This window comes from Chiloscyllium punctatum, chromosome 4, assembly GCF_047496795.1.
Source record: "Chiloscyllium punctatum isolate Juve2018m chromosome 4, sChiPun1.3, whole genome shotgun sequence".
NCBI lineage: Eukaryota > Metazoa > Chordata > Chondrichthyes > Orectolobiformes > Hemiscylliidae > Chiloscyllium > Chiloscyllium punctatum.
Window position 1 is genome coordinate 100,148,727 of NC_092742.1, and position 27,819 is coordinate 100,176,545.

The 27,819-nt window shown below is 41.4% G+C and overlaps 1 protein-coding gene across 7 annotated transcripts in view; it reads right to left on the bottom strand.

Annotated features, from left to right (window-relative positions):
- Nucleotides 1–27,819, bottom strand: part of LOC140476586 (uncharacterized) — a 280,335-nt gene that overhangs the window by 55,110 nt on the left and 197,406 nt on the right. For all 7 annotated transcript variants that reach the window (XR_011960519.1, XR_011960521.1, XR_011960520.1 and 4 more), the window contains 2 exons: nt 20,779–20,832; nt 3,039–3,150 (listed from right to left, as the gene is read on the bottom strand). Coding sequence is in view for 2 of the 7 variants with exons in the window: in XM_072569405.1 (XP_072425506.1) it covers nt 3,039–3,150; nt 20,779–20,832 (166 nt within the window). In the remaining 5 variants the exon portion in view is untranslated. The remainder of the gene's footprint in view (nt 1–3,038; nt 3,151–20,778; nt 20,833–27,819) is intronic.

Consider the following 27,819-nt stretch of genomic DNA (forward strand, 5'->3'; position numbering starts at 1 on the left):
GATGTGTTCTCCTCTACACAACCTGATGCCCGGAGGAAGAATGCCTCATCTTCTGCCTTGGAACTCTGCAATCACACTGGATCAACGTGGATTTCACCAGTTTCCTAACATGCTTCCCCCCCCCACTACCTTATCCCAATCCAAGCTTCCAACTCGTCTCTGCCCTCTTGACCTGGCCATCTTCCTTCCCACCTATCCGCTCCACTCTCCTCTTCGACCTATCACCTTCCCCCCACAACCTTCATCTACCAATCACATCAGTTCTCCTCCTCCTCTGATGCTGCCTGACCTGCTGTTCTTTTCTAGCACCCAACTCTCGTCCCTTAAAGATCAGCAAAGCAGCCTATGTGGAGAACTGCAGGAGATGGGGGAGATCTAAACGAGTATTTTGCATCAGTGTTTACTGTGGAGAAGGACATGGAAGATACAGAATGTGGGGAGATAGGTGGTGACATCTTGAAAAATATCCATATTTCAGAGAAGGTGGTGCTGGATATTTTAAAATGCAGCACAAATCCCAGGACCTGATCATATGTAACCTAGAACTCAGTGGGAAGCCAGGGAAGTAATTGCTGGGTCCCTTTGCTGAGATATCTTTATCATTCATAGTCACAGGTGAGGTGCTGGAAGATTGGAGGTTGGCTAAAGTGGTGCCACTATTTAAGGAAGGTGGTAAGAAAAAGCCAGAGAACTACAGACCAGTGAGCCTGATATCAGTGGTGGGCAAGTTGTTAGAGGGAATCCTTAGGGACAGGATTTAAATGTATTTGGAAAGGCAAGGACTGATTAGGGATAGTTAACATGATTGTATGTGTGGGAAATCATGTCTCACTAACTTGATTGAGTTTTTTGAGGTAACGAAGTGGATTGATGAGGGCAGAGCGGTGGATGTGTTCTATATAGACTTTAGTAAGCCGTTTGACAAGGTGCCTCATGGTAGACTCGTTAGCGAGGTTAGATCACATGGAATACAGGAAGAACTAGCCATTTGGATACAGAGTTGGCTCAAAGGTAGAAGACAGAGGGTGGTGTGGGGGGTTGCCTTTCAGACTGGAGGCCTGTGACCAATGGTGTGCCACAAGGAGCGGTGCTGGGTTCACTGCTTTTCATCATTTATATAAATGATTTGGATGTGAACATAGGAGGCACACTAAGTAAGTTTGTAGATGACATCAAAATTGGAGGTGTAGTGGACAATGAAAAAGACCTTAGAAGACAATGGGATCTTGATCACATGGGCCAATGGGCTCAGGAGTGTCGGATGGAATTTAACTTAGATATGCGAGGAACTGCATTTTGGAAAGGCAAATCAGGGCAGGACTTAAATGTTTCATGGTAAGGTCCTGGGGAGTGTTGCTGAACGAAGAGACCTTGCAGTGCAGGTTCATAGTTCCTTGAAAGTGGAGTCGCAGGTAGATAGGATAGTGAAGGCGGCTTTTGGTATGCTTTCCGACATTGGTCAGTGTATTGAGTATAGGAGTTGGGAGGTCATGTTGCGGATATACAGGCCATTGATTTGGCCACTTTTGGAATATTGTGTGCAATTCTGGTCTCCCTCCTATCGGAAGAATGTTTTGAAACTTGAAAGGGTTCAGAAAAGATTTACAAGGATGTAGCCAGGGTTGGAAGATTTGAGCTATAGGCAGAGGCTGAATAGGCTGGGGTTGTTTTCCCCTGGAGCGACAGAGGCCGAGGGGTGACCTTGTTAAGGTTTATAAAATCTTGAGGGGTATGGATAGGGTAAATAGTATTTTCCCTGGAGTGGGGGAGAGTATAGATTTAGTGTGAAGGGGAAAAAATTTAAAAGGGACTAAGGGGCAACTGTTTCACACAGCGGGTGATGTGTATTTGGAATGAGCTGCCAGAGGAAGTGGTGGAGCTGGTACAATTACAACATTTAAAAGGCATCTGGATAGGTATGAATTTGGTACGAAAGTGCTGGCAAATAGGACTAGGTTAGTTTGGGATATCTGATCAGAATGGACAAGTTAGACCAAAGGTTTTTTTTCCATGCTGTACATCTCTATGATTTTAAATCAAATTCCTTCCTCTGCAACATACTGGAATACTTTAGATATCTAACTTGGTTTTGGTGGCAATCAATTACAGGTTCCTTCTCTTTCTCTGCAGATCCCCTAATCTTCATTACATCTACTGTTCTTAAACAAGCTATGAGCAATCTTCTTCAGGGTGGGTAGTTAACAAGTTAAGTCAGAACAGAAGGGTATTTTGTGCAAGCCTAACAGGAAAGAATTTAACTGAAGAAATCCCCCTCAGTGTGATGGAAGATTGAGCCAGTATCCTTTAGGAGATGGAAAGGTTTGGAGATTCTCAAAGTAAGCCATATACTGTAGAAAAGCAAGTCTCTAGTAGATGCTGCATTTACAACCAAGTTCCTGATCATAGTGACTTCAAGAGTGTTGGTGGTGAGAGATAGGATGTAGGAATAGCATCGTTGGTCTTGGAGATCTGATTGGAATCTCTCTTCTGGCCCAAATGACACAAATGTTACTTGCTATTTATCATTCCAGACTGGATACAAAGAATATGGATGTTTTCACTCACTGAGGACTTACAAGCTGAGCAGAATATTATGTACAGAACAGCGTGAATGAAGGAAAGATATCGGGCCTAGGACGCTGCCCTGAAGAGCTCCTGAAACAATATCCTGTAGCTGCCCTTCAATAAACACCTTCAAAAAGTGAGGCCACTCTGGCCTCAAGAGAATTTTTACCCTGACTGACTTCAATTTTTCTTGGATTACATTGTGTCATATTTGACCAAACATTTCCAGATTTCAAAACTTCACTTGTTTAGAAATAAAATCTAGCTTCTCATGAGTGTTATTGGAGTGAGTGTAGCCTGTGCCTAACCCAATGCAGATGGAAACTTTGCAGACTTTAAGAACCTGGCATACACGACGTTAACTTCATTAACAACATGCAATGGAAATGCATGCACTTTATGCTGCATATAAATGAAACAATACTTAATTTTTCAACAGGATAAAAGTCAATCTCTTTTGCTTTTTTACTTACTTAAAGCTTCTGGCTCTTCCAGTCAATCTATCTTTGCCCTTTGATTTACTGCTATCTGTTGCTTCAGACCACGGAAACAATTCTTTGGTCTTGTCGGCATGATTTCCATCATCTGAAATGCATGAGGAAATATTTGAGTAATGGCATCAGATGGAAAATACTTCATACCTATTTGAAAGTGCTTTCTGAGTAACAATTTTCATTACAGGTTTAAAATGACATTTCTTTTGGCAAAGCAATGAAAGACACCATTTTTCAAATGCATACAGGATTGAATCATCTTCGGTTATCAAACCACTTTTAAAGAAAATGTTGCATTGCTCAGTTTAAAAAAAATATTTTAGCGTTTTTAACAAAAAAGATATTTACCTGCGGCATGAGAAAGATACTACTGTGATAAAGTGTGCATACTACACTGCACTGATCGCACCACTCACTGTAAAATACAACCGTGCCAAATTCAGAAATAATTCCTTTTGACTTTTTTCACTTTTGTTGCCAGCCAAATAGCAGATAACCATAATTAATTCCTATTTGGCAGTCTTTCAGCAGGACAACATCCAAAAGATTATGTTTTCACAACAACATATGAAAACATTTTGCAGGCCATACTTATTTTGGCATCAGCAGGAGAATGAAGCTTCTGCACAAAGATTAAGGATATTTTACAGCTGAAGGAGTCAACAGGCCCCAATGCCTTGCTATGAACCTTTCAGATCTACATAAGTTCACACTTTAAATTTAAATCCTGATTATATAAAATACTCCCTTGCAATAAAGTTCAAAGTAGCAAATCCAATTTGGAATTTAACATTAATACACAATTGACTAGGCAAGAACTATGGCTAAAAACTCTATTTTGCCTATAATCATGAAACTTTAGTTCCTAACATTGTGGACTCATGTCTAACAATAAGATCCTTCCCTTCCAGCTCCACCTCCTTCCCATTTGTCTCTCAGCACCCCCGTTCCACAAGCCTCATTCCTGATGCAATGATGATACAATACCATAAGACTAAGAGAGCATGATGAAGAGAGAGCTCACGCAGGAAACTCTCTAAGGTAATGAAGATCAAGCTCTTTATGTAGTGTTAGCATATTAGGAAAGACTATGTTCGAATGTACGAAAGTGATTGCGAGGATGTCACAATGTATTCAGCACTCCAGACTGCATTTGATGAGATATGACTCAACACCATGTTCAGGGAAAATGTCAAAGAACTGTTGATACATTGTCCAGAAAACCAGCTGAAGAGGCTGAGAAACAAGATTTGGAGTTGCTAGTAGAAGTAGCAGATTTTACATTCTCAGTAAATAGAAAATACTGACATCGCAGTAGAAATTGCAGCAAATCAGAGAAGCTAAACGTAGAGATGAAGAATGTCCACAGATCAGATCTTTGTCAGGAAGGATAGCCAGAATACATCTCTTGTAGCTCCACATTGAGACAGCACTTCTCCCTATTATAGGTGCTTTTAAAAAAAATAGGCAATTCATAAAGCATTCAGAAGTGATATTCTTCAAAGATTACATCAATATGATCCAGGAATATTAAAATATAGAATACACATTATTTTGGTGACCAGGAATTATCAGAAAGATGATCATAAACTATAGAACTCACATAACTAATCGTCAGGAACAGAAAGAACATTTAATTTTGACATTTTCATCAAGATCTTGGGAAAGGCTGGCAATGGCTTGTTTGAGTTTAAAGGGAAAGTTTACATCCTTGTTATGAAATACTATTGAAGAATGAATTGAGGTAAATCATTTAACACTGTCTTATAGCAGAGATAATCATAGAAGTATTGAAATAAATCTATTCAACTCACCTGATCCACCAGCAGCTGATATTTGATTGCACTTCACAAATTAGCAATTTACATAATTTGACAGGGAGTATGGATTCATTCCTATAACATGTTCACTTCATTACCCTGAAGTAAATGAGCAGTGATAACCATAAAAGAACTTCTGAAAAAGGAATCATCATATTGATTTAGCCTTATTGAATCATAGATCATTGTCATTACATAATGGACTATCACGAGCAGAATTATTAATGGGAGAAGACTGCAAATCACTGTCAAAGAAACTAAAACCATATATTACAATGAAAGAACCATGGCAGAGTGAGACAATGGATTCAAGAGAGAAATAACTATAAACTTTAATCAAGGTCATCAAACAAGACACTGTCAATTTTTCAGTTGGGAGAAGGCACATGGATCTGAAAAGGACAGCAAGAAGAAACTACTGCTAGGGAAACAGAATAGAGATAAAAAAAACTGCAGCTGCTGGAATCCAAGGTAGACCAGCAGTAGGCTGGATGAACACAGCAAGCCAGGCAGCATCAGGAGGTGGAGAAGTCGACGTTCTGGGTGTAACCCTTCTTCAGGACTGGGGGTGGGTGTAAAGGGAGTTGCAGATAAAAGAGGTAGTGGGGGCAAGGTGGTGAAGTGGGAATAGGTGAAGAAAGGCACTTCATCGCCATCCTGTTTATCTGCAGCTCCCCTTACACCCACTCCCAGTCCTGAAGAAGAGTTACACTCGAAATGTCGACTTCTCCATCTCCTGATTCTGCCTGGGGAAACAGAATAAGCACAAGCATATTTGGGGGGTCACAGCACAGAGTTTTAGAAGGAGAAATTGTGAAAAATAACTTTGAATAAATAATCAGCACGAGCATAGCTGAACCAGTTCAATTCTGAAGACAACAGAGAAACAGACAGAAAGCTCTACACAGGTGAAAGGAATGACCATTCAAGCAGAGGAGAGAGAGAAGAAGCAGACCAACAATCTCAGCATCAAATCTAAATGAGATCGAGAACAATTGCAAAATGGTCCTCAAGGTAGTCCATGAGATTTGAGACGTCGGGAGGTGTTAGGTGTTTACAGTGCAAATAATAGGAACAAGGACTTGGGGAGAGAAGTGGAGTAACAGTTTAACAATATGAGCCTATGGGATAATTATGTAACATCCCATGACTAAGAGAGAGCGAGCTGGAGAGAGATCTCACAGAGCGACACTAAGTTAGAGTAGGTTAATCTCTGTATGTAATGTTACTAACTGAATAAAGGTTATGTTCAAATTTACCTGGACTACTGCAGAATCTCTTAATAGAAAATGAGAACTCCCCCTCATCATACCAACCCAAAAGGTGAAACAAACATGAAGTAAAGAATGCTACCAGTCAGTTTTCTTTTTCTTGCCAAATCAATGTAAACTTACAAAATGAAATTCCTGGGGGGAGGTAGGTCATAACTATACTGGAAAGCCTTACCATAGGCCTGGATGCACCAGAAATCTTAACTTTCTGTTATAAATTTGTAAATGTGATGAAGCTTTGCCCTATGATAAATGTTAAATGGTAAAGTTGAAGTGCTATGTCCACTCACCTCTAATTTGGTTTTCTTACCTCATTTCCTGCCCTCAAAACTTATTACTGCTCCTCCATTGATGGCACATTGTATTTTTTAACTCATCACCTGGTGATGTCACTAAATCTTCAAAAGTTGACTTCCTAATTATTTTCCTCTCGTTTGACTGCTCAAAAGACTCTTTTGACTGGTGTGACCAGTGGTGTCTTGCAAGGATCTGGGCTGGGACCTCTGTTGTTTGTAACTTATATAAATGGTTTGGACAAAAGTGTAGGTGGTCTGTTTAGTAAGTTTGCAGATGACATAAAAGTTTAGAGTTGTGAATCGTGAGGAAGGTTATCACAGGATAAGCAGGATACAGATCAGTTAGGAAGTTGGGTGGAGAAATGACATATGGAATTTAATCCACTTTAATCCAAACAAGTGAGAGACGATACATTTTGGGAGGTCAAATGTAAAAGGAAAGCATACAGTAAATGGCAGAGCCCTTAGAAACACTGATATGCAGAAGATGTTGGAGTCCTAGTCAACAGCTCCTTTAAAGTGGCAACAGAAGTGGATATGGTGGCAAAGAAGCCATACAACTTGCCTTCATTGGGTAGGGCATTGAGGATAAATGTTGGCAAGTCATGTTGCAGCTGTATAAAACTTTGTTAAGAATCAGACAACACCAGGTTAATAGTCCAACAGGTTTATTTGGAAGTACAAGCTTTCGGAGTGCTGCTTCTTTGTCATGTTTTGGAGATGCTGGTGTCGGACTGGGGTGTACAAAGTTAAAAATCACACAACACCAGGTTATAGTCCAACAGGTTTATTTGGAAGCACTAGCTTAACTGTGTCTTACGACTATGTCCTCCACAACCACCTGATGAAGAAGTGGTGCTCCGAAAGCTAGTGCTTCCAAATAAACCTGTTGGACTATAACCTGGTGTTGTGTGATTTTTAGCTTCTTTGTCGGGTAGCTAGAGGAGCAGGATCATAAATAACAGAATTTATAGCAAAACATCAGTGTCAGACAACTGATGCAATATATTGAACAAACCTAGATTGCTGGTAAGTCTTTCATCTTTTAGAATGGGTTGCAGGTTTCGATTAATTAATTTGTAAATCACAGAATTTCTTTCAAGTCACATTCCTGAGATAACTTAAGATTTTATAAAAAAAGGTGAGGTTAGAGTCTGTATACATTCTTATTTTGCATCAGACAGGTTCTATTTCCAAAGTTGGAATTTATAAAATGTCACGTGGATTATAAAAAAATATTGACTGCACAGATTGGGTGCTTTTTGAACAAAATAGAATGGATCTACAAATACGATTTATAAACCTCTATAAGGTCACTCCCTCAGCCTTTGACACTCCAGCGAGTGTCTACCTGTAGCTCAAATGCCCCAACCCTGGCAACATAGTTGAAAATCCTTTTTGAATCCTTTGAAGTTTCACAACATCCTTCCTATAGGAGGGAGACCAGAATTGCACACTACATTCCAAAGGTGGCCCAGCAAATGCCCTGCACAGCTACAACATGATCTCACAACTCCTATACTCAATGCCCTGACCAATAAAGGCAAGCATACCAAAAACCTTCTTCACTATCCTATCTATCTGCAAATCCACTTTCAAGGAACTCCAAGGTCTCTTTGTTTAGCAACACTGAACAATTTTTAAACAGAGGGTGGCAGGTGCCTGGTATGTGCTGCAGAATGTTCAAGAAGCATATAGACAGACACATGAAAAGGTACGGAATCGAGGGATACGAACCATGTGCATGCAGTAGGGATAAGTTTAGAATGACATCATTGTCAACCCAGATATGGTGGGGTGAATGGACAGATCCTTGCTGTACTCTTCTGTGATCTAATAACCCCACAGAAAATCCAGTCATCTTGTTTGCTGTGTCAGATTCTATTTGCTGGTTTTTCCTCTCAAATTACACTGCATTTTATCCTGTTCCTTTTCCCACATTGAGACCTGCCATCTTACTCTATAGCCAGGTATACCTAGAAGAATTTTTAAGCAGCTAGAGTGCACATGCTCAGTGCAGGCAATGGGATAAAGGAGCAAGAAATTAACCTGCATCCTTTCCTAATCCCACAGAGTGAATACACTGTGCCCAATATAAGAGCACTATTTAAAAAAATATTTTCTTATCAGCCTATTCAGAGATGTTATTACATCTGGAGCAGGTAGGACTTCAACCCAGGTTTCCTGGCTCAGAGGTAGGGATACTACCACTGCACCACAACACCCCCATGAAATGTTATTAAATCAAGAACCAACAGACCTGCATTTAACTCATGTGTGATCAGTCCATGGGATAAGCAGATCTAAAGTTTGAACACTGGGTGGGGATTTGTCCCTGAATTCTATAAAACCGGAATTGTACTTTTAACTGTCAGTGCACAGATTTCCCAGATTTTCTGAAATTCGCCAGGTAAAACAAGTTGTGATGTGGCTGAGCAAGAAAGCCTATAAAAGCTTTTTAGCTTTTAATCTGAGGACTTGTTTCAACAGTGTGCTTTTGCTGCTTCAGAAATGATTTCCAAGACAAGGTAATCTGTGCTACCATGGAGGTTTTTTTTTGTCTTTCTTCTGCACTTCTGAGCTGTTAGCATTCTCAAAAGGACAAGGGCTCCGTAGACAGCTCTATCTGAAACTTCAGATAAGGAGCAAGAGGTCTCGCACCAGCAAAAATCAGCAAGTTTCTCCTTAACCATTTGCTACTCCACAGTACGTTGGGATGAGTGCAGAGCTCGAGGTTGCACGCATTAAACCCCCCCTGCATGCGAGCATAAGAGGTACAGTTCGTCAGTTTGCAGATGACACCAACATTGTAGGTGTAGTGGACAGCAAAGAGGGTTACCTCAGATTACAACAGGATCTTGACCAGATGGGCCAATGGGCTGAGAAGTGGCAGATGGAGTTTAAATCAGATAAATGTGAGGTGCTGCATTTTGGGAAAGCAAATCTTAACAGGACTTATACACTTAATGGTAAGGTCCTAGGGAGAGTTGCTGAACAAAGAGACCTTGGAGTGCAGGTTCATAGCTCCTTGAAAGTGGAGTCACAGGTAGATAGGATAGTGAAGAAGGCGTTTGGTATGCTGTTCTTTATTGGTCAGAGCATTGAGTACAGGAGTTGGGAGGTCATGTTGCGGCTGTACAGGACATTGGTTAGGCCACTGTTGGAATATTGCAATTCTGGTCTCCTTCCTACTGGAAAGATGTTGTGAAACTTGAAAGGGTTCAGAAAAGATTTACAAGGATGTTGCCAGGGTTGGAGGATCTGAGCTACGGGGGGCTGAACAGGCTAGGGCTGTTTTCCCTGGAGCGTCAGAGGCTGAGGGGTGACCTTATAGAGGTTTACAAAATTATGAGGGGCATGGATAGGATAAATAGACAAAGTCTTTTCCCTGGGGTCGGGGAGTCCAAAACTAGAGGGCATAAGTTTAGGGTGAGAGGGGAAAGATATAAAAGAGACCTAAGGGGCACGTTTTCACGCAATGGGTAGTACATGTATGGAATGAGCTGCCAGAGGATGTGGTGGAGGCTGATACAATTGCAACATTTAAGAGGCATTTGGATGTGTATATGAATAGGAAGGGTTTGGAGGGATATGGGCCGGGTGCTGGCAGGTGGGACTAGATTGGGTTGGGATATCTGGTTGGCAAGGACGGGTTGGACCGAAGGGCCTTTTTCTATGCTGTATATCTCTATGATTCTATGAGCATAGAGTGTATAAGCAGAGCATAATCTTCCTGAATGTGTTTGGGCAGCACAGCCTCAGGAAGACTCAGATTCTCCAGTCAGGCCATCCTGCCATTCATACTCATCTGAAACAAAACCTTCGGCTAAACAGGCCAGATAGGTATGCAATGCCAGGTGCCATCAAGGTCACAACAGTCATGAATTGCTCTGCCTTCCAGGAAGCTGCTGGTGATCTCTGTAGAATCACTCAATCAAAACTGAGGCAGTGTAGCCGACTGCGCATCAATTTTGACCACTGCTTTCCCCTCTGTCCATAATCCTGTTTTCAGCCCGCATCACAAAGCTGTTCAGTCAATAACCCATCTTCTGACTGGTTCCACTGCTCCTCTTTACCCCATGCAACAGTAATTTAACATTGATAGATCACCTGATGGGTAGGACGAAACAACAGGTCTTCGAATTATTGTAATGAGGTGAGAATTGAGGGTGTGCATAATTGTGAGAGGATTAGTACTGAGGGAGTACATTTTTGCCAGTGGGTCAATATTAGGCACTGCCTGACTGTAATGGGGTCAGAACTGAAGGAGTGCCAGAGAATTACGGGATCAGTACTGAGGTATTGCAGTGCTGTCAGAGGGTCAGTCCTGAGGGATATCCCCATTGTTGGAGGGTCAGAATTGAGGGAGCGCCATACATAAATGGCTAATGCTGAAGTAGTGCTCCACTGTCAGAGGGCCAGAACTGAGGCAGTGCCTTACTGAAATCAGATCAGGATAAAAGGATCATCATTAGACAGTCAGAACTGAGGGATTGCATTATTCTCAGAGGGTCAGTACTAAGGTAATGTAGCACTGTCAGAGGGTCAGTACCCATGTCCTGCATGGGTGAGTAGAGCTGTGAGGAGAAGCACTTAGACTGCACTGCTATCTATTTGCTACATAACTGTGGCATAATCATTGAAATAAGGTCCTATATCAAAGTGCCAAGTTGAATCAATCCATGGTCCTTCTTGCCAGAGAGCTCTATCTCTCCCTCGATAGAGGAGTATGTATGTCAAGCCTTCTTTTAGAAGACATATGACAATTGACTACTCTCATTGTTAAGAACCTGTCCTGTTCCTTTTATTTGCAATGTAAATGGAATGGACCCAGCCATAGCAGGAGTGATCTCTTCAGTTGGAACCTTGCAATAAAAACGCAGGGTGATAGAATAGAAAAAGATGGACCAAAATGCTCTGGTCCAATAGAAGTCACGGAAGCTGAATGGTGTCCACATGAAGAGGTTGCAGCTGAAAGTCTCCTCAGGAAGGCTTTCGATCACGGTGTAATTTCTTCTGCATGGACGCAAGCTGAGGATATCCTGGAACACTGTGGCTGAACTTTGCCAGCTGCTGCATCAGAATCTACAACCTAATGGTGTAGGTGGCTTTCCTATCATGTTGGCCATGATGGTAAGAGTTCCTCTGAACTTTTATGTGATTTGATTCCTCTCAGGGGCCTACAGGGGATCTCTCTTCAACTCTTTACCCATAAATGCATCAAGACTGTAATCAATGCCAACTGTGTCAGAATATACTGGTTCATCATGTTCCATTATTCCGAGGTCAGTGCCGCAGCCTATGTAGGAAGATTCAGCAACATTGCTGGCCTCCTGCAGGCGCCATGAACTGTACACACATCACCCGAGAGGGCCATACCATTGCACAGAGGAGTTCATTAATAGGATCACCAACTCCACTTGTTAGAGGTTTTCTTCCTAGAACTGGGGGAGCCACCATGACTCTCACATCCTTGAGAACTCTAATGTTTCTGCTGTGTTTGAGGATTCAGAGGTCAAGACGGTTGCTTACTGGGGAACAAGGGCTACCCAGTACAACCACAACTGGTAACTCCACTACACAATCTCCCGACTGAGGCACCATGTACATAGAATGCTACCCATGGTTTGACCAGAAATGACGACAGGTCTGCTGAAGGTAAGGTTCTGCTGTCTGAATTGCTCTGGGATAATGTTGCTCAATATGCAAACATTTTTTATATTCTAGGAAAAAAATGCAGCTTCTGTTTGCTTGACTTCTGTTCATTTTTGCTATTGTAATTAATAGTTATTCTTTTGAATAATTTTAAAGCTTCCCTGTTGTGACGGTCCAACATTGAACAATGATAAAATGTTACAGTGGGCACTGATGAAAGAGTGGCACCGACATGGAAAAGGCTAAAAGATGGGATGTGGCTAAGGACTGCTGTGTGGCCTGGCTTTTAAACAGCCACAGGTGTAGGAATGTACATGTGCAATGAAGGGTGGAGAGTGGAAGAACTGGGCATCACTGGGAGAGTGTCTGACAAGACTGGCATCATTTGGGTGTACTGCAGTAGGAATGAGGGGAGTTTGGGACACCCATGCAGAAAGCTTGCAAGGTCTCCAGGATGTGAAAGATACAATGACACTACATAAAATAAGGGCAGAGGAATTACTCCTGGTATTCTGGCCAGTATTCATCCCTAATCAATATCTCTTACTTTCACAACTTTAATTTTCACCCATTTTACATCCCTTTCTCTCTTTCACCACTGCAGCCCCTTTGTCTTTTGCCTTTCACCCCTATACCACCTGCCTTCTTGATCTTCTGTCTTGGTTATCATTTTCCACCATCTTTCAGTTTTGTAGAAGATGATGTAGGACCTGTCTCCACTCGATTCTTTTCTTTCTCCACAGATGCTGCCAGGCCTGCTGAGTTTCCCGTGTTTCTTCCTGAGGAGACTTAACAGGTCAGATGCTGAGATGTTGTTTCCCCTTGTGGGAAAGTCTAGGATCAGAGGGGATAATCTCAGAATAAGAAGTTGCACATTTAAGACAGAGATGAGAGGGAATTTCTTCTCTCAGAGGGTGTGAATTTCTGGAACTTTTTTTTTACCACAGTGGGCTGTCAAGGCTGGATCATTAAGCATATTCCAGGCTGAGATAGACAGATTTTTAATCAGTAGAGGGATTCAGGGAGTATGGGGAAAAGGCAGGAAGGTGGAGCAGACTTGATTTCATTGAATGGCACAGCAATGAGCTGAATTGTCGACTACCATTCTACCTTTTATGGTCTTATAACAAAAAGTCTAGTCGTTACCACATTGCTGTCTGTGAGAGATGGCTATGCACAGAAATGGAAGCTGCATTTCCTACATTATAATGATGACTATAGTATACTTCAAAAGTACTTTGTTTAATGTAAAGCACTTTGAAATGTTTGGTGGCCATGGAAGTGCTATATAAATGCAAGAATTCTCCCTTCCCTTTAGATCCTTCCGAAGAAAGGAAAATCCAGGTCTGAATCACTTTCATGCATCTTGCTTTGATTATACCAAACTGTTTCACCAATCTTTCGTGAGGCTAGAAAACCCAGGAGAAAATGCAGGGCACCTTTAAACTTTTCCTATGAGATTATGCCTGCAGGCAGTCTGATTGACAGGCTAGGAACCTTTCAGCTACAAAATCCACTTTACAGAATCAAAGCTCATCAGTACAGGAGGTGCAGTGAAAAGAGATTAAGTGGAAGTGGGGAGGAGCTAGGACTCTGACTGCAAGATACAGGGACTTAAATAGTGCTCTGCAGTGTTGGCAGGGGGTGGAAAGAGAATAAATGAAGTTCAGGAGTTCCCAATTTCTTGGATGGTGGGGTAGGAGGGTTTCTGATCTTTGGGGAGGGAAAGGAATCTGACAGTGGTCAGATTTTATTGAGTAACCTGTCGGACCTGGAGGACACACACACTCCTATTCTTCTTAACTAATAAGCACTAAATAATAGAGCAGGTCTTCTCAACTTCTTTCAATGCATGGTACATTGGGGAAACTGAGCAAAGGCTACAACAACGGATGAATGGGCACCACACGACAATCAATAGATTGGGTTCCCTCCCAGTTGGGGAACACTTCAGTGGTCCAGGACATTCAGCCTCGGATCTTTGGGTGACCATCCTCCAAGGTGGACTTCGGGACAGGCTGCAGAGAAAAGTGGCCGAGCAAAGGCTGATAATCGGTACCCATAGGGAGGGCCTCAACTGGGACCTTGGGTTCATGTCACATTACAGGTGATCACCATTGCACTACACAACCACACACATATTCCTACACACATACACTCTCACATACACACAGACACAAGTACACACAGACACGCACACGGACACCCACACACACCCACTCTCCCACACTCACACATGCACCCCCTCACAGACCTAAGCTACTCTGCACTCACTACACACACATACACTTTCTCACACTCACAAACCCCACCCCAGACAGACACACACACAGACAGACAAAGACCCATATGCACCCACATACTATTTTGTGGGGTGAATTTGTACTTGCAGAGTTACATTGTACTTTGCTCAAAAACTGCATACATTCATGTAGAACTCTGAGCTCAAAAACTGCATGAACTGCATGAGCTCAAAAACTCCGTTATCTCACTTTTTAGATTAGAATCAACCTAAACATCATGGCATAGACAGAGAACACAGGGGGCTAACACCTTCAACATATTGTCTAGCTATCACCATTGTTAACAGCTAACCAGAGAATGCAACTTTAAAAAAAAGGTTTTGTGATTTACACATGAAAGAAGTGAAACTATCACTGTATTTTAACAGATGAAAGGCTTAACAGACAATCAATTTTTCAATGTATAATTTCAGTTACATCACACTGTAAATTTTTGCTATAAATTCTGTGTTATGATCGAGCCCTCCATTATCACCTGATGAAGGTGCGTCGCTCCGAAAGCTAGTGTGCTTCCAATTAAACCTGTTGGACTATAAGCTGGTGTTGTGTGATTTTTAACTTTATACACCCCAGTCCAACACCGGCATCTCCAAATCTTTCAGTGCTCACTTTCAGGGGTTTATTATGTGGTTTATAAATAGAATGGCTATCAAAAGGAGGGCTCATCATAATTCTGCACCTCAGGTTAGTAGATTAGTTATTGACCCTTTCTAACAGCCTTGGGTGACTGTGTCAAGTTTGCATGTTCTCCCTGTGTTAGCATGGTTTCCACCCACAGTACAAAGCACTTAAGCTGGATTTGCCATGCTAAATTTCCCAGCAGTTGTCTAGGGATGTGCTGGCTAGTTGGATTGCCATGATAAATGCGGAGTTAGGGGGAAAGGCTGCAGGGGTGATGCTGGGTTTGGGGGGAATGCTCTTTGGAGGGTCAGTTTGGACTCAATGGGCTGAATGGCCTCTTTCTGCACTGTAGTGATTCTATGATTCTAGAAATAAACAATCTTAGCCCTGATTATTTTAATTGATTCTCAAATTTTCCAAGATGCATTTCTGGATATTCACTCTCCTTTTTATGCAAGTTCTTCTGATTTCACTTAATTGATCCCCTCATTCTAAATGCACTAGATTGTCTACATTTATCCGCTCAAATCCTTTTACCATTTCCAACACTTCAATTTGACCCCCTCTCAAATCTTTTATGCTCAAGGAAAGCAAATTTATCCAACCAATCCACACATTTTAACACTTGTAGCTTCTATCTTTATTCATGACATAAACTCTATTGAAACAGAAATATTTCATAAAATCCACGCAACATAATAAACAAAATAGCTTTGCTTTCAACCAGTGTGATAACCTTCCGCATGACAATTAGATTGTGAGAAATTACTAAACAAGAGTTATCATTTGAGGTAGTAAGCTAATTCAATATAGTTGTAATTTTAAATTAACTAGGTGAAAAATAAACAAGTTAATCAAAGGTTTCTCCAGGGAGATTACTGCATCAATGCAAAACAACCAGAGCTGTTGTTTTGTTAAAAATCTGACACTTGTTACTACAGCTCTTGCAAATGTGAACAAAATATACCTGACTTAATTTGAAAATTGTGCCTTAACTGTATTTTGTAAATATATCCTGGGAATTATAAATGCAATCTTAACAGGTTATTACATTTCACAATGAAGCGTGGCAATGTACATGGAGTATAAAAATGTTCGTCCATATTATTTTTAAGTTCTCCAAATATCTGTTTTCTTTCTATTTTTCTGCCACTTACAATTTCTTAGATTCATTGTCTCCCTCTTCCATCAGCTGCAGAAATATTCTCCATTTGAGGTTGTCTTGAGCGATACAAATGAAGGAAGCTGCACATCCAATCACTATGCTGACCTGATTTAGTAAATACTAACAACTAGACTCAGTGATCCTTGCTACAGCATGGAAAGTGAAATCTATCAGCTACAGATTCCTGCTCCGTAATGCCCTTCAGCAAAACTCTCCCAAAAATTCATCAATCAGAACTTTGGGTAGACTGGTTTCAACTGTGATGACTCTGCAGTTCAGCTGCCTGTCAATATACCATTGCAGCTCATACATTAAGAAATGGCTTGCATTTAACTAGTGCACTTCATGTTTTAAGGCACTTCAAATGTTATCAATGAGAACACTTCTGACATCTAGCATTAGAGAAGAAATATCAGGAAGCATCATCATAATTCATTTCAAAGTCCTGTGAAGAGAATTAAATCCAATCATTTGCAGCATTATAGATCTACTTATATTCCAAAGGTATGAACAAATTTACGTTCACATAATTAAAGGAATACAGTACTTTAATTCACACTTATTGAGATGCTGCAAGATAGATCTATGGATTAAGGATATGTTTCTGCAGTTAAACTCAGAAATCTCTAAGTCAAAATCCTTGATAAGAACAAAGGAAAGTACGATCCATATTAATTATCAAGAATAAACGAATTTCATTACTATGGAGAAGCAAAGCCAGGGCTAGTAACAAAACAGCATTGTGGATCACAACTTAAGCTGGCAAAATTTCAGAATTTCAAAACATGACAAACATATTTATGAACAAAAAAAATCCAATCACACCAGGTGACAACAAGAATTTACTTACACTGTTCTTTCATAAACGGAAATACAAGAATATACTATCAGAAAATGAAGGGGAAAACAAAAGTGTATAACTGAGAATACTGAGCTTCAGATGGAGAAATAGAAAATAATGGAGATGCCCTAAGCAATTTCCTAGCACACAGAAAGTCTCCTAGTGTAAAAATATGTTACAAATTTCTTCATCTTAAACAGTACAAAAATGATCAGTTTACAAATTATTATTGTTAAATTCTTCATGGTTTTAGTGAGGTTTGAGAAAATTTGTAGCTCACATTGAGGTTCTGGATGTAGGTTTGCTCGCTGAGCAAACCAACATCCAGATCTTCGTGGTTTTCTTTTAAAAATGTTTCACTTCAAGAGCTGAATGTAGTTTGGGTCAGTATAGTAGATTCAGCTGAGAATTGGGAGAAGTAAACATTTCTCAAGTTTCCAAGGCTTGTATTACACAGATTAAATAGAATATTCAGCTAATCAGCCTAAGTAGAACTATTTAGTGTTTAAGCTTTACACAAGTCTTCTTCCAGCATTCTTCATTTCATTGCTTTAGCAAAATCTTTTGTTTCTTTCCCTACCCGTTTATACAGCTTCTGTTTAAACGAATCAATGCTAATCACCTCAACTCTACCATGCATAAAGACTCTACCATTTAAATACAGCCTTCCATGACCACCAATGTCTAAAAGCATTTTATACCCAAAGGAATGCTTTTGATTCGTATTCACCGTTGAATATAGTAAGGCCAAATTTAACATAGTTACATTTAACAGTTAACCCTCATAAGTAGCAATGTGACAGTGACCAGATAATCTTAATTTTTTTTCCTCATGTTGACTGAGGGATAAATATTGGCCAGACACCAGGGAATAACACTCCTGCTTTTCTTTAAAACAATATCATGGGATCATTAACCTCCACCTGAGACAGGACTTTGATTCAATGTCTCATTTACTCCCTCAGTGAATCTTCCAAACTGTACTTGAGTGCCAGCTTTGATTTATGTGCTCAAGCTGTAAACACATAGGAAACCCATGAATAAGAAGCAAAAGTGCTGTAAACTAAACCACAGTTGACAATTAGTTCCTAGAGCTAGAGTTCCCACAAGTAAACAAATCAGCTTGATGCTTACCATATGACAATCATCATAATTTCATAACGGTAAGACCACATCAGAATCATTACTGCCTATTCTGCTTACATTTTCTGAAGAGGTATTTTTTCTCTCTGTCCTGTTCCTCAATTTCAGCTGTATTATCTTTCCAGAAATACAGTCATTGCGAGACAGCCTTAAAATGAACCACATCCACTCAGACACCTACCTCTAAAATATTCCCCAGCAATACAGTTAAGCATCAGAAACCTTCACAAAATCTTTAAGAATTTCTTTAAGGATTGGCAAAGTCTGGAAGTACCACTTCAAAAATACTACTGCACTGAAGCCAGATCAACCTCAATTAATTGTGACATCATACCCTCTTTGGAAATCTATTTAAACCACAACCATTAAGATTTCACAAAGAATCCTATATTATGAAAAATTAGGATTGTAATGATGAATAAGGTATAGTTTCCTGCTATAATGTAGATGTGACGCTAGTTGTTTCAGGATTGCAAATTGATTGGAAACATGAATACTTCTAACCTTGACTAAAACAATCATGTTTCCTGCAGAGGCTCCAGGTGGGACTTCATATAGCAAGTAATCTGAATTTATGGAAAGTGGTTTACTGTACTTGAAATTATGTTAACAAGTTATCTGACTAAAGTTACAAGGCAAGTTTATGCAAAAAAATCCGATCACACCAGCTCAAACACTCCAAAAGAGAATTTGCAACTCTTTTTACGAACCAAGGATAGGTTAAACAGTATTCAAAAAGCCTCTAACACACCAAACAAGAAGACAATATGTTGTTTAAAATGGGATGAGAAGAATTGCAGATATGCCGTAGTCAAAGCTTCCTTAAGTATCCTTGTTAAGATTTTCTTAAAATTATAATGTCCAAAACATATTTTCTCTTTGGAGACAGTATGAAAGCGAAAGATGCATCAACTACTTACAACTACATTCAGATTTAGATAGATATATACATTAATGGATCTCCAATGTGATCAGGTTGGTGGATCAATGTGGGACATGGGTGCAAGTCCCAGTGCTGTGTCCCTCCACTTCAGCACCATTACATTGTCTCCTTCAACAGATTAATCTTTCCATTCCTGTACTTGACTTCCCTCCTTGACTAATTGGATGCATGCCACACATGTTCTCTTCCTTTCCCATTCCCATTTCATTCTCTCTTCAGCCAAGTTTCCCCTGTAAAAGAACACGTTTCCTTGTTGCACTCACCGAACACTGTATGTCCCTCTTTCTTCTCCTTACGTCTTTCCCATGCTCTTCAAGACTGTGCAAGTGTACAGTTTTAGAGAGAGTTACCATTTCGCCCAAAGTATCTCTTTGCGTCTATCCCATTTCCTACAAAAGGGTTTCCCCTCCTTATAGACCAACATCTGTTTTGTTATTCTCTTTTTTCCATGGGCTATAGGATTGCTAACAAAAGTCAAGGATTTATTGATGAAATATTCTACAGTGACATTGTTTTATTTTTCTCATTTATTTCCCTTTTCATTATTTGTTCCTCCTTCACGCCTTCTCTGGTTTCTCAACATACTTTCACAACTATTTTTCTTCCCCATTAAAGAACATTTTCAAAAACAATTCTTCCATTTCCTGGGTATTTCTACAATAGTCCCAAACCCACCAAGTTTCTGCATAATTAGTGGGCGGCATGGTGGCACAGTGGTTAGCACTGCTGCCTCACAGCGCCTGAGACCCAGGTTCAATTCCTGCCTCAGGCAACTGACTGTGTGGAGTTTCCACATTCTCCCTGTGTCTGCATGGGTTTCCTCCCACAGTCCAAAGATGTGTAGGTCAGGTGAATTGGCCATGTTAAATTGCCCGTAGTGTTAGGTAAGGGGTAAATGTAGGGGTATGGGTGGGTTACGCTTCGGTGGGGCGGTGTGGACTTGTTGGGCCAAGTTTCCACACTGTAATCTAATCTAATAATTATAGCACAGTTTTGTTTGTTATGGGTTGAAAAAAAGGAAAGCAAAGTAAACAACAAGAAGTGAATCACTGTGGATCACTAGAGTTTACTTCAGGGGCTTGTTGGTTTGTGTATCAGATCAGGAAGCAAATGAACAAAATGGAAAGAGATGATGTGCTTGGTAGGTGGTGGTGAGAGGACCAGCGAAATAATTGTGAGCTGGCTTGTAGGATTTAAAATGCAAAAAGATAACTACAGTAGTTCTCAGGAACAGGAGTCCTGGGCAATTTAAGAGAAGAATGTTCCCAGAGAATAGGAAGAATCAGGATCACATGATATCCATGTTTGGTCAGGATTCAACTGAAGTCAGTTTTTGCCCTAAGGATTTGCCAAAGGGATTGCTAGAATTGTCAAGTTTGCATTTTGACGGAAGTGTTATGTTTTTTTCAGAGTTTTACAGTAGAAATGTGACAAGTTCTCACTGTGACCCTTTCTGGCACTACTCTTTGCCGGACTTGGATTATACAGAAGTTTTTCTTGGATTGTATCCTACTGTGTACATTTTTTCAGTGAAAAGTGATTGTGAAGGAAACAAACTGGGGAATGATGGAGACTTTCTTACATTGGACAAGTACTAATTAGAATTTATATATATTATGTATATATAAAAATATTTGTACGGATTCACAAAGGTAGCTTACCTCGTGTATCATGATGCTGAAATCGTCCACTGCTTTTCCTTGCATTTCTTCCACCTGTGGCGTGAACAAAAGACGTTACGCAGTCATCTCCTTCTAAAAGTGTGTTGAGGTGATGAACCAGAAAATGTTATATTCAAAATAAACCATTTACCATCAAATTCCATTACCAGCTAGTCTGAATGATACAATTCCTCTAATGTTCTCTCCTTACTTGCCTGAAGACAGCATGACACAGGTGCTGCTGAGGCTTCCACACCTCACCCAAGGACAGATTTTCCAAAAGGCCAATCGCACACACAGATCTCCACTGCACCCCCTTTTTGTTTGTTACTAAGAAGGGAGCTCTGCATTTTTGAGAAGAGATTTTGCTGAAGGGTCCCTCAGGAAAACGGAGCTGTACTTCCACTCTGACAGCTCTTTTGTAGTGTACGATTATCAGTGGAAGGCAAACCATGACCCCATTACACAGTAGTCAGTTGGTGTGTTTGAAGATTTAAATGTCCTGACAGCCACTTTGACAGTGCTGTCAGATGGTGAGGTAAGGTGGCAGGTTGCCAGGCAAGTAGGGTGTCAGTTGGATAGGTTGCTGTGAGAAGGAGTAAGGGTGCCGAGGATTCTACAAAGTGGCAGGGAGGGGTGGGGGAGGGCAGTAGAGGTAAAGTAGTGCAGCTTTAGGGCAGATGGGTATTTGGTCTGCAAGTTCAGGTCCAGCATTGGGGAGCTTGGATTACATCTAGCAGGATAGGTGATCAGGTTGGGTTAGGTCTCAATAATATCTTGTATATTGTAGCAACACTTCCCTACTTTTATATTCTATCCCTTTAGCAATCAATAGAGAAAATTCCATTTGCTTGCCTTAACCTGCCAACTAGTTTACTGCAATTCACACAGAAGGACATTCAAATTCCTCTGAAGTTTTTCTCCATTTACATAATTTCTCTGACTAGAATTGATAACCTCTCACATATCCATGTTAAACCCCACCTACCAATTTTTTAACTATTCACATAACTTAATCCATATCCATTTGTAAATTTCTAATTTCTTCATTCTGTGATGATGCTGCTTGTTTAACAAGGTCATGTTGTCCTTTTTTTTCAGGAGGTCATTAACAACACAGGTTCTGAAAAGTTTGCGCTTGGATGAGTTTTAGGGCCAGTTTGATAATAGATAACAGATCCTGCCTCAAGAAGTAGGTTTTCAAGAGTTTCTAAAGAAACATTTGTACAATGCTCAACTTCTCTTTGGTTTGATTTTTTTTGACAGTCTGGCTATTCACTGAAAGTAATGTTTGAAGCTGTTGGACCCAAAGAAGCAGGTCCATGCTGGTCCTCTCTCTCTGACATCTCTCCTGTAAGACCTTTGTTTACCTTTTGAGCCAAGGGGTGTTTATGGGGATTGTTGTAAGTATTTGGAGCAGCATCATTAAGTTGGGATTACCAGTTGGGCTTTCGGACAGCTGAAGTTATTCTGTGTTCTGTTCTCTTTTGTTTGTTTCATTTGGTAATCTTGTAAATAAATTCTGTTTTGTTTAAAACTAAGTGGTTTGACCAACTGCATCACTCCTGGAATATCTGCAGTACACCTGCTTAAAACAAATAGCAAAGTTATAGTCCGGGCTACTTTCTTGAAATGTTTTGAGGGGAGTCTAGCCTAGCCCAGAACAATTGCAACTTACTTGCCTATTTTAGTGCCAGACTCAGTATAAGGTCTGGTTAACAGTTACTCAGAAGGTACACTACATATTTAATGTCTAACCTTTCCTGCCTAACTGTTTACTTAATTTCTTCAGAACCATCAAAGTCTCTAATTTAAATGATGACATTCAGAAGGATTGCAGCATAGAGAAATTACTCAATTCAAATTCCTGGGCAATTCCTTCAGACTGTGTTATAGTGGGGATTCCTCAGGGTTCCCATACACAACACCTATCTACATTGGCATAATGACAATCTGACCATTGGAAAATCCAGGCTAGAGTATCTGCATTCTTTTCACTATGGGGTTGTCACAGATATGAAAAGAACAAGCTTCTGCTTCCTGCACAAAAAAATCTCCCAGCAAGATAGTGATCAGCAGCAGACTCACTGGCTAATCCTCTCAAGGAACGCTGTCACCGATAGTAGTCCTCAGGATGGACATGTTGATCAGCAAAATAAAACTGTACCTAAACAGTTCAACTTTTGATGGTTTATTGCCGTATCACATGATGCATTTGCATGATTTTTAGTTGAGCTGTCCGTTAATATAATCTGCAAGGCTTAATATTACTGGTTTTCTCAAAGGAAATTGAATAATGTTGTTGTGATACTATAAACTTTAGAACTTTAATAACTGTTTGCAGATTGAAAGAAGCAGTCAATACCTTTGTTTGGAATAAACTATTAAGAGACAAGGACAAACTGTTATACAGGAATTGAAAGCATGGGAAAAGAAGGAGTCAAATCGACATAAACAAAGCTGTTTTAACAACTGCTTGATAATTGGCTGCCTTATGCCACAAGGTCCTGCAGTAGAATTTCATGGAAGAATCATAGAATTACTACAGAGTGGAAACAGGCCAATCAGACCAACAATAGCAGCTCAGTGGTGAGCAGTGCTGTCTCACAGCACTGGGACCTGGTTTGATTCCAACCTCCGGTGACTTTGAAGTTAGCACATTCTCTCCGTGTCTGCGTACGTTTCCTCCAGTTACCTCCCTCAAGCCAAAAATGTACAGGTTAGGTGAGTTGGCCATGCTAAATTGCCCATTGTGTTCAGGTATGTGTTGGTTAGGTGCAGTGGTCAGGGGTAAGTATAGGGTAGGGGAATGCGTCTGGGTAGGTTACTCTTTGGAGGTTCAGTGTGACTTGTTGGGCCGAAGGGCCTGTTTCAACACTGTAAGGATTCTATGATTCTAAGTCCACAGCGAATCTCGGAAGGGCATCCCACCAAGATCCACCCACTTACCCTATTCCTGTAATCCTACATTTCCCGTGGCTAATCCACCTAACCTGGACTCCATGGGCAATTTAGCACGGCCATTCAACTTAACCTGTACATCTCTGACTTGGAGTTCAGGAGTTAATTTCTTCAATGTGACAGTCAATGCCAAATATAACATGGAGAAAGTGAGGACTGCAGATGCTGGAAATCAGAGCTGAAAATGTGTTGCTGGTAAAGCGCAGCAGGTCAGGCAGCATCCAAGGAGCAGGAGAATCGACGTTTCAGGCATGAGCCCTTCTTCAGGACTTAGGAAAGAGGCCATCTGGGTTGTTTGATATTGGAACTGGTCCTTCTGGGAGCAGATGGAGGCCATTTAGCCATTGTGTCTATCCCTTCAGTCAATCGAAGGAGGGTGTCAGTGGAAGGGTACTGGTTGGTATGGCGGGAAAGGAAGAAGCGGAGGGCTTTGAGTTCAGTCAGTTGAAGGAGGGTGTCAGTGGAAGGGTACTGGTTGTTCAGTCAGTCAAAGGAGGGTGTCAGTTTCAGTCAGTCGAAGGAGGGTGTCAGTTCCTCCTTCGACTGACTAAACTGGTCCTCACTCTGAACAACTTCTCTTTCCAATCCTCCCACTTCCTCCAAACCAAAGGAGTAGCCATGGGCAGCCGCATGGGCCCCAGCTGTGCCTGCCTCTTCGTAGGATATGTGGAACAGTCCATCTTCTGCAGCTACACTGGCACCACCCCTCACCTTTTCCTCTGCTACATCGTTGACTGTATCAGCGCTGCCTCATGCTCCCAAGAGGAGGTTGAACAGTTCATCCACTTTACCAACACCTTCCACCCCGACCTTAAATTTACCTGGACTGTCTCAGACTCCTCCCTCCCCTTCCTAGACTTCACCATTTCTATCTTGGGCGACCGAATCAACACGGACATTTACTATAAACCGACCGACTCCCACAGCTACCTAGACTACACCCCCTCCCAACCTGCCCCCTGTAAAAATGCCACCCCATATTCCCAATTCCTTTGTCTCCGCCGCATCTGGTCCCAGGAGGACCAGTTCCAATACCGTACAACCCAGATGGCCTCCTTCTTCAAAGACCGCAATTTCCCCCCAGACATGATCGACAATGCTCTCCACCGCATCTCCTCCACTTCCCGCTCCTCCGCCCTTGAACTCCGCCCCTCCAATCGCCACCAGGACAGAACCCCACTGGTCCTCACCTACCACCCCACCAACCTCCATATACATCGTATCATCCGTTGTCATTTCCGCCACCTCCAAACGGACCCCACCACCAGGGATATATTTCCCTCCCCTCCCCTATCAACGTTTCGAAAAGAACACTCCCTCCGTGACTCCCTCATCAGGTCCACATTCCCCACCAACCCAACCTCCACTCCCGGCACCTTCCCCTGCAACTGCAAGAAATGCAAAACTTGCGCCCACACCTCCCCCCTTACTTCCCTCCAAGGCCCAAGGGATCCTTCCATATCCACTACATATTCACCTGCACCTCCACACACATCATTTACTGCATCCGCTGCACCCAATGTGGCTTCCTCTACATTGGGGAGACAGGCTGCCTATTTGCGGAATGTTTCAGAGAACACCTCTGGGACACCCGGACCAACAAACCCAACCACCCCGTGGCTCAACACTTCAACTCCCCCTCCCACTCCACCAAGGACATGCAGGTCCTTGGACTCCTCCATCGCCAGACCATAGCAACATGACGGTTGGAGGAAGAGCACCTCATCTTCCGCCTAGGAACCCTCCAACCACAAGGGATGAACTCAGATTTCTTCCGTTTCCTCATTTCCCCTCCCCCCACCTTGTCTCAGTCCCAACCCTCGAACTCAGCACCACCTTCCTAACCTGCAATCTTCTTCCTGACCTCTCCGCCCCTACCCCACTCCGGCCTATCACCCTCACCTTAACCTCCTTCTACCTATCGCATTTCCAACGCCCCTCCCCCAAGTCCCTCCTCCCTACCTTTTATCTTAGCCTGCTTGGCACACTTTCCTCATTCCTGAAGAAGGGCTCATGCTCGAAACGTCGATTCTCCTGCTCCATGGATGCTGCCTGACCTGCTGCGCTTTTCCAGCAACACATTTTCAGCAAATGTAACAAGGAACAGGGAAGCTAATTCTGATAAGAATGCAAGCTGTAGACTTGATGCTTTCAGAGCAGCAGTCAATATTGTGAATGAAAGAACCTAAACAATCATAAATAATATCACACTACAAACTTAAAGGATGGAATACAGTGTATTGTATAAGAATTCAACTTCAGAATTCCTTGGAAGCAGAACTCCAGAGAACTACACAAGGACTGAATCCTGGACATCCACAGACAGATACTGTTAGTTGGAATCATCTCTAAATTCCAATTGGGTAATAGCCAAGTTGAGTTGTGAGGTTTTACTTATTTTGGTTGCTACACAAAATAAGATTTAAATCATTGTTTCAGTATTTGATTGTCTGTCAGATTTATTAATAAGTAGTAAAATTAAAGTTAACTGGTGATAATTTACCCACAACACTGTAACAAGGAAAGCCAATCCTATAACAGCATTAAGCAAAAGAGCAAAGAACTGCAGATGCTGGAAATTTGATGCAAAAGCAGAAATTATTGGAGAAATTTAGTATGTCTGTCAGCATCTGTGGAAAGAAACCATGAGTCAAACGTTTTGGGTGCAGTGATGCTTCTTAAGAACAACATTACATTTCACAATGTATCTGCAATGTTTGTATTGAATAGGAACATAAGATCAGGAGGAGGCCATTCAGCCCTTTGGGCCTGTTCCATCATTCAACAAGATCACTCCTGAGCTGTGGCCTTATTTCATATACCTGTCTTTGGCCCATTTCCTTAATATCTTTGCTGAACAAAAATGTATCTCTCTCAAATCTAACAACTGATCTCGTGTCTTTATAGAAGTCAGTTCCAGACACCCATCACCCTTGTGGGTAGAAATGCTTCCTAACATCCCTCCTGAACAGTCTGGCCCTAATTCTCAGACTATGCTCCCTTGTTCCAAAATCCCCAAACAGTTTATCTCTATCTAACCTATTTTTTTCCTGTTCGTATCTTGAAGGCTTTGATCAGATCACCCCGTAACCTTCTAAATTTTAGACAAAACAGGCCTAATTTGTACAATCTCTCCTCAGAACTTAACCCCTGGATTCTAAGCATCACTCCTGTAAACCGATTTTGTACTGCCTCCAAGGCCAATATATCCTTCCTAACTGGTGTCCAACCTTGCTCACAATATTCCAAGTGGGGTCTAACGAGGCCTTTGTATCGCTGCAGTATACCATCTGTAACCTTATACTCCAATCCTCTAGATGTAAAGACTAGCATTCAATTAGGTGCCTTGATTATTTTCTGGTCGAATGCCATTCATGCCAGTATGTCCCAAAGACTGGCTGTTAGTACTAAACCAATCAAGAAGGTCCCCTTATCTGTTTACAATAGGCAGGGTACTGACTGTACTCAATCAGTCTGTGTTTACAAACTCAGAACGTGGCATCCAACATTAGATTGGATTCCCGGCCCGGGCAACATTTGCTGAACAATCCCAACCTTGCAAAGAATTCGAAGTGAGTTAAAAGCAATTGAATGTAATAGTCAGGCTTGCAGTGTGACTCACTTGAGTGCTAAAAGCCAAGGTTACTCATATGCAGGGGCCTATTCTATGCAAATGAAGAACATGTTCAACTAGTCAAAAGCTTGGAGACAGTCATTCGTAGGGGCATTCCCCATGGCAATATCTTGACCAGAATTGAACTGCCTAGTGTGAATTTAAATTAAAGCTTGACAGTTAACTGTTTCCGGTGCACCAACGATGTTAACACCTCTACCATGAGAACACAGTAGCAAGTAACTCACCTCCTGACTCCGAAAGCTTGTCCACCATCGACAAAGCACAAATTAAGGGCATGACAGAATATTTGCCTGTATGTGTAGCACCAAAAACACTCAAGAAGTTGAAATCATGCAGGATAAAAGTGGCCCACTTCAAGTGGCACCACATCCACAAGCATCTACTCCATCCACCATCGATGCCCGATAATAGCAGTGTGTACTATCTAGACTGCCCCACCTCCT